General features: G+C 37.3%; 1 protein-coding gene across 1 annotated transcript; it reads right to left on the bottom strand.

Annotated features, from left to right (window-relative positions):
- Nucleotides 1–481: 481 nt before the first annotated feature.
- On the bottom strand, nucleotides 482–5,655 carry LOC142356289 (uncharacterized). Its single transcript, XM_075408230.1, has 4 exons — nucleotides 5,351–5,655; nucleotides 4,566–4,728; nucleotides 1,591–1,814; nucleotides 482–1,130 (listed from the first exon to the last, which is right to left on the bottom strand). The coding sequence occupies exons 1-4, from the start codon at nucleotides 5,521–5,523 to the stop codon at nucleotides 935–937; spliced, it is 756 nt and encodes a 251-aa protein (XP_075264345.1). The 5' UTR covers nucleotides 5,524–5,655; the 3' UTR covers nucleotides 482–934.
- Nucleotides 5,656–7,914: the final 2,259 nt, after the last annotated feature.

The raw sequence follows: 7,914 nt of genomic DNA, 5'->3' as shown, positions 1-7,914 counted from the left end.
GATTAAACTAAAAAATCTCTCTCTCTCTCTCTCTCTCTGCCCTAAGAGCGAAAACTCTACTCCTCTGCTAACCGGGAATAACTGCAGCAATTTTAGGTCTGCTTATTTTATAGCAAAATATACCTAGAGTAATATTCACATCCAGCAGTGAGATGGATTTAAATACTTGATTAAGATTAGATTTCCCACCATATTTTGAAGTAGGATTTAACCCAATTGTGCTCTATCCTTTCTATCTGTTTATTAATTAATCTTTATATGTAGTCAATTTTTTTCTAGCAAATTACAATTAGATTTGGAAATTAGCAAAGAACATTGTGAGCATATAGTGAGACTTATTCTAGCACTTAATTAAGGCAGCTACATAATATTGGTTTAGCTCTAGTGTGGTAATTAAGATCAAGCGAAAAAAATCCCTACAAAATTAGAGTTAAAAAATCTGTGTTAACTGTAAACTGGTGCTCAGTGATTGATTAAGAAGTAGTTCTGAAAAACTAGGCATTATTTCAATTTTTTCAGTGAAGTCTTGGTTACGTACGATGACTACAAATCTTTTATTTCTCGATATGAACTTACAAAGCACTGATTTTACATTATTGATTTGATATCTTTAGAAAACTTTTAGATACCAAGAGAAACGAAACTTGAAATGTGTTGATTAAGTTCATCTTTTCACAAGAACACGTCAATCAAGATATCAACAGAGTTGCAAAACTTTTGCCTGTGTTCTCAGGAAGATTCCAATTAAGAATATATTAAAATTTATCATTACTTGTTATTGAAAAACCAAATTGTTACTAAGTTATTGCTAAATGAGATCTCGGCAAAAGATCAGATACATATCATCTTTTGCCCAAAAAATGTCCAAAATCATGCTTTGTTGACAAAGTGTCAAGCTCGTTTCACTGACTATCCAAACGTTTCAGTTATTTTATCAATATCCATGGAGCCTTCCTATAATTGACGGGTATCTCATATCGAACTGGTACTCCACGGGTAGGAACATCTCTTCCTTGAATACGCCCCACTGAAGGGAGTTTCCAGTCTGCTTTTTGAGGTTGACTAAGTGCTTCCCGCATCCCTGGATTCCTTGTCGGGAAAAAAGGAGCTCAACTATCCATGTTGCATTCCTGTAAACACATTTTGACCAACTGCAAATCAAAACTTTTTTTCGTGTTAGTCTCTTAGAGTCAATAAACCGTCAGATCTGTTCCGTTTCTGCCTCCCCCCCCCCCCAGCTTATTGGGTGAATATTATTTGCAACCTCCAGAAGGACGGCGTGCTATATTTTTACACAATGATTTGCATTGTAATGACACGCGCGCTGTATCTGGGGGGTGCATAACGTACTGGGGGGGGGGGGGGGGGGGGGGTTGCATAAAATGATCCAAGCCGTCTTCTTATTTCTGCAATTCAATCGAGGCGAGTTATGCTATCGTTTCAGCCTATATCTCAAGTCAAAATGTTTCCCCTATCTTGAAAGAATGCTACAAAAACATGGAAGGCTTCGGTCATATTTGTCTAGAATTATTTTTTTGGCAAAAAAATGTCCGAAAAACAAAAAATTACGCAAATAATAACGCAACTAACGATTGAGTGTGGTGTTCAGGGTACAAGTCATCAATTCTACTGTACAGCACACATCCATGGCAATTTTCATGTTTCAGCAAATCTCTTAGACTGTCTTTTACTTCTTCTAAACTCAAGTTGTTTCTAAAGACTAGGAGAATTCGCTCACTCCCCGTGACGGACAATCCCTTCAGACCTGGTACCAGGCTTTCTACGGTGGAAGAGTTGAGTGATGAAAATATTTGCTAAAACAAAACCTATACTTAATATAAATCCCAGAATGTGCATGGGGCGGAAGAGTTGGGTGGGTCGCAGACAGGAGACTCCAGACGTTCACGCAAAAACTGCTATGGGCAAGACCTAAAAGATTTTGACTACTCTGGGTCAGATCCAAGGAAAGACCCTGACCTCATCTATTTCACGAAGAGATTGCCGAGATTGACGTACAAGATAGTTCATGATCACACACCCTAATTGATTGGTGGTTCAATTCAAAAGTACTACCTACGTGAATCTGTTTATGCAAGGATAAGCTCTAACTTAATTTTAACTACACTTCTGCAACTGTCTTAACAATTTTTTGGAGCCACAACAAGGGTTCAAATGCAAAGAAAAATTTCAGAAGTTATGTCATAAAGCGAAAAAAATTAGTGGAGTTCCGCATTGGCTATTATTACGCTTATAAGCTACCTTGCTAAAGTTGAGTAAAAAAATAAACAAAAATCTTTTCTAAAGCAGTATAGAGAGAAAAGGGATCTTCCGTTCAGAGCTATAATTTTCAAACTGAGATCAGGTCTTGATTCGTTCTTTCTAACGACACTTTATACTTTAATATATAGGTTAAAGCAGATCATGCCATCCCTCCCCGCCCCCAAACACACACACGCACCCACACACGCACACACACACACACACACACACACACACACTTACACACACACTGACATGCACAGAAAAACTCACACAAACACGACAAAAAAGAATCAACCCACAAACTTAATCTCACAGACACACAATTGCAGCAATTACATACGCACAGGCAAACCTGCACACACACACACGCACACACGCATACATACATACATACAAAAAACACATATACATACATACAAAAAACGCACACGAAAATTCTCACACAAACACAAGGTCGCAAGAAACTTCCATGGAGACAAAAGGTTAAAAAAACACAATTTCTCCTGTAATAGCGCTACCACCGCAAAGTAATTGAAATTGCAGAAGTCAATGGTTGCAAGAATCGTCGATGGAGACAAAGAATTAAAAAAAATCATGGCAAGACAAGTCCTAAAAAACCATCCAAAAAATTAAATGAAAAACTAACCACTAAACCGTCTGACCAGCAGACCCGATGATTCTTATAAATCAGACGGAAAAACAGTTTCACAAATATTTTTAAAAAAACCAATAACGAAGTGTACATTCGAAATAACATTCGAAATCTCTAAATTTTTTGGGTAATCATGTTAAATACCAATCTATAGCAAATAGGCTGAAGATTGGCTCAACTTTTCGATGCGAAATTCTTGAAAACTAAAATGATAAATCTTATATTTGGTGCTCGAAGCTAGCAACAACGTCAAAAGTCCTTATTGACCACTTAAAGTTCAAAAGAATTGAAATTGGCAAAATTCAGAAAACATCAAAAACTAAAATCATGCGATTTTGGCTGAAACTTTCTATCTTTTATTATCGACGCAAATTAATCCCTACAATGATATAAATAAAAAAATAATATACAGGTCAGCAGAAGTCGGTTTGCACAAAAAAGACAAGGCAAAAACGGCAAAAAAGTTTTTGCAAAGTATTATGAATAAAGCCAAAATTTTTTTTGAATGTCTCGAAAAACAAGCTAGGAAAAGTTTCATTGGTGCCTAAAGATTGACGATTGAGATGAATTGCATATTTAAAAAACAATTATAAAATTGATCATATTATTATCTTCTCAACTTTTTTTAGTTGTTGCAAAAAAACTTATGGTAACCCATCTGCAGAAAACTATCAAGTAAACCATATTCAGGCTCTAAAAACTTTTCATTAGTCCCTAAAAAGTGAAAAATTTAAAACTGACAAAAAATTGAAAAAAAAACTTGAAATAAAAATGTCAAAATGTAGTGCAAATTTGCTAAAATTCCTCACATTGAAATCACCAAAATTAGGGTGTTGTCACTTAAAACTATTCAGCAAAACATTTTTAGGCTTTGAAAAAATTTTTGGCCACTTAATAAAAAATGAATAAATTTTCAAAAAATATTTAAAAACTTTGATCCCTACAATTTTTTGTAGTTAGGTATGGATTACGAAAACAGATACCTCCAAAATGATTATTTAAAAGAAAAAGTAGCTGGAAAAAACTTGAAGCTTTAAATTGAACATCCATCGAGGAAAAATCTCAAAAACTTAGACAAAAAAACATACAGACAATTTTTTGGTCAAAAACTCCAAAAAGGGACTTTTCATCTTGAACTTAGACGTTGATAGCAGCTTCAGTACTTTAAACATTCAAAAAACTGCCATAGTCTGATGAGGGATTCTATTGCAACTTAATTCCCACCGGTTTTACCAGTTTATCCCGCTTCGAAAGCTATAAAGTCATCAGAAAGAAGTGTGAAAACAACTTGAAAAAAACAGCGCACCAATACAGTTCGAATACTTGGGATTGTAAAATCCAAGATGTCCTCAAAAATAGCCGCTATGGCTTCGCGGCTAATCAAAAACGTATCAACATACAACTACACAGACAAACAGACACACGATCGCACGCACACACGCACATGCGCACGGGCACGCACACACAGACACACACACACACACACACACACACACACACACACACACACACACACACATACACACAACACACACACACAGTTATGTAATTAACAAACTGCCAATTTGTAATTAGGGCTCATTGAAAACAGTGGGGAACAGTTGGGGGGGGGGGGGGGCAGACTGTTTACAAAAAGTATAAAATTTAGTACCTTGAACACACCTATTCTCTCTCCGCCTCCGAATGTGAGTTGAGAGTGTGCATTGAGACACCTCTCCATCTTGTCATAGTTGAAGTCCCACCAGAATCTCTTCTCCACAAACTTACACTGCAGATCCAGAGGCTGTTTGGACGCATTGGCGAAAAAGAGAGATCTAAATTGGCATTATTAATGTTCGCAACAGTAAATTTTTAAATTTTTGAGTCTTTCCCATTAAAGCCCCCCCCCCCCCCATCTTAGCGGTCAGATAACCTAACCCCCCCCCCCCCCCCATCATGGTAATTATTCCATAATGGGGAGGCTGTAAATTCACGGTGGGGGGGGGGCTATAATGGGAAAGACACAAATATTTTGGAGTCTTTCGAACTAAAGCCTCTCCAGATATTATATCCGCCCTTATGCTATACTTACAATTTTTAATAGTTACTGCATATCAAAATTATTTTGGTTCACCAAAACAAATTTTACATCATCAATTTTTAATTAAAAATCACAAAAGAGGGCTGGATTATTTATAAAACGGTTTTTTTCATAATTCGCTGTAGTATTTACGTTTTTTGCAAACCTATTTTAACACGCTAATCGGCTGAACTAGAAAGAAAAGCGGGTCTTTCCCATTATAGCCCCCCCATGAAAATATAGCCCCCCCCCCCCCACTATGGTATAATTACCATAATTGGGGGGGGGGGGGGGGGGGGGCTATAGGTTATCTGACCACTAAGCTGGGGGGGGGGGGGGGGTGGGGGCTATAATGGGAAAGACCCAGAAAAGCAAACCTGCCAAGTCCCAATGCAAATAATCGTGACAATTTGGGGAAATTTTGTTCATAAAATAGTTGAAAACTTTGCTTTGTGTTATAAATTATGAATTCGAAGCAGTAGTAAGGCGCCTCTCGTGGAATTGTATCTTCACGTAAGAGTAGTTTGTTATTTGATTCAGAATTGGCCATTGTTATAAAAGTGTTTGGTAATTTATTTGAGCTTTGTTTTATGAGCGGCCATTTGTGCTGGCCTTTTTAAAGAGTTTGAACGGCGTAAAATTGCACGTGCATTCATTCATTGTTTCCTTAAAACGTAAATAGAAGCTGTATGCTTTGAAACTACAAGGCACTTCGATTGATAATATTGAATCACAGACGCGTATGTTGTAAAAAAGCGTGATCTCAATAGTGCCAGATTATGCGGGTATTTCCAATTATAGCCCCCACTTCCTCCTCATATTGGTCATTGAACCCACAGCCCCCTCAACCACGTTCCACGTCATTTGGATCTATTCTGTCCCCCCCCCCCCCCCCCAATGTTTTTACGCCCCCCAGTTACAAATTATATGTTGTTATATAGCACGTTACTATGTAAGAAAATAGCACGTGCGCCTGGAGGTCATAAAAGATTTGGATCTATTCTGTTTTGCCCCCCCCCCCCCCAGCTTAGTGAGCATGAATTTTTTATGACCCCAAGGCGCACGTGCTATTTTCTTACATGGTAACTTGCGATATAACAACCTATAATTTGTAACTGGGGGTCATAAAAAACACTGGGGGGCCGAAACAGAATAGATCCAAAGATTTATGCTCACTAAGCTGGGGGGGGGGGGGGGGGGGGGGTGAAACAGAATAGATCGCGTAAATTATACCATAATGAGGGGGCTATAATTTCCTGGGGAAGGGGCTATAATGGGAAAGACCCGATTATGCAATACCAGATTTAAATATGTACTGTGCCAGATTTCAAAAGTCAACGATGGTGTTTCAAGTAAGGTTACGTAACTCCGGCTGAAGCCACTAAAGTGCATCGCGAACCACTGTTTGGTTCTCGATTGCTACCACATTTTCTCTGTTACCTAATCAGAGTAGCAAAACCTATACTTAAAACATGCTTGCTCAAGTTTCAAGTGGCAAACCTCAGCAGTGCCAGACTATAGGGCGCCAGTTTTTCATAAATGCAGAGCCAGATTTTGAAATTGGGTGTTTGAAAGCTTGTGAAGAGCGTGTCTCAAGGAAAGTTACTTGGCTCTGTTGAAGTCACGTCTAATTTCTCGGTAATATCTCAAACTCTACCTTGTTTGAATGCCAGATTTTCTTCAGGAATTCGTCAAAATTACATGACATTAACTTCTTTCTAATTTTTTGTCAAACTCAATTTGATACAGTAGGATAACACTTGTCAATTCCACAAAGTATGTCTCAGACAAATAAACACAACTTTCTATATCAAAACATGGCCCCTTAATAAGTTTGCTCATCACGTTTTGTTGTAAAATGCCAGTTTGACATCATTCTGAATTTTGGGAGCATGTCGAAAGTCAAACGATATTAGAAACTAAAATTTGAATATAAAGACTTTAAGACATTTCTGCGTTTCTGAGTTCTTCTTTAACTGTATCTTCTCTCGGAAATAAGTTAGAATTAAAAACCATTAAGAGAATATTTGCATTTTTTGATTACCACTGGGAAAAATCATTGAATAAAGAAACCATAGATTAGAAACAAGCAAAAATTGAAAAGCTTATTGGATAATTGCCGCAGCAATCACGAATACTACAGAATCATTAATACTATTTAACCGTCAACTTTTCAAACACTTTAGACCTAGTCTAAACTGTCGGGAATATTGAGAGTGAGCTACGCTGCTTGAAATGTGTTGAGCAAAAGAACGTATTATTCATAGCGAAAACTGCTGTTTTTTAATACATTATTGACTAGGCTATCGCTGTTGATTCACTGCCACTATTAGGATGCGTACTAAATAAAAGATACTGGCTATCCAGCCCGCTCGTCATTGCAGCAGGTTTTAAACGGATATGTGACTAAAGACGAATACTAGTTGGCTACACGATTGACCTAGGAATTATTTTGGAGCTAGTCACAAGCCTCGTGATTAATAATCGTATTGACAAGTTTTAACACGTACGAGCCTAGAGCTTGCTGTTGAAAGCAATCAGTCCCACAACTCAAACAGCGCGATTTAAACCGCTCTCTTTCTAAGAGCGAATACTCTTTCAGTCTGCTAAGTGGGAACACAGTGCAATAATTGAAAGTCTGCCGATTTTATAACAACTTAAACTTAGAGTAATATTCACATCCAGCAGTAAGATGGGTTTAATTACTTGATTAAGATTAGATACCCCACCATATTTTCAACGTAGGATATATCTCAAATTGTGCTCTATCATTTCAATATGTTCCATAATTATTCTTTATACCTTATCAATTTATTCTAAACAAATCACACATAGGTTTGGAAATTATAAAAGAACATTGTGAGCATATAGCGAGAGTTACTCTAGCGCTTAATTTAGGTTTCTTAGATAATATCGGTTTAACTCCTCTAGTGTGGTAATT

This window comes from Convolutriloba macropyga, unplaced genomic scaffold, assembly GCF_964194025.1.
Source record: "Convolutriloba macropyga unplaced genomic scaffold, txConMacr16.3 SCAFFOLD_2985, whole genome shotgun sequence".
In the NCBI taxonomy this organism is placed as follows: domain Eukaryota; kingdom Metazoa; phylum Xenacoelomorpha; order Acoela; family Convolutidae; genus Convolutriloba; species Convolutriloba macropyga.
The sequence above is the reverse complement of the archived record's forward strand: the minus strand, read 5'-3'. Positions and strand labels throughout refer to the sequence as shown.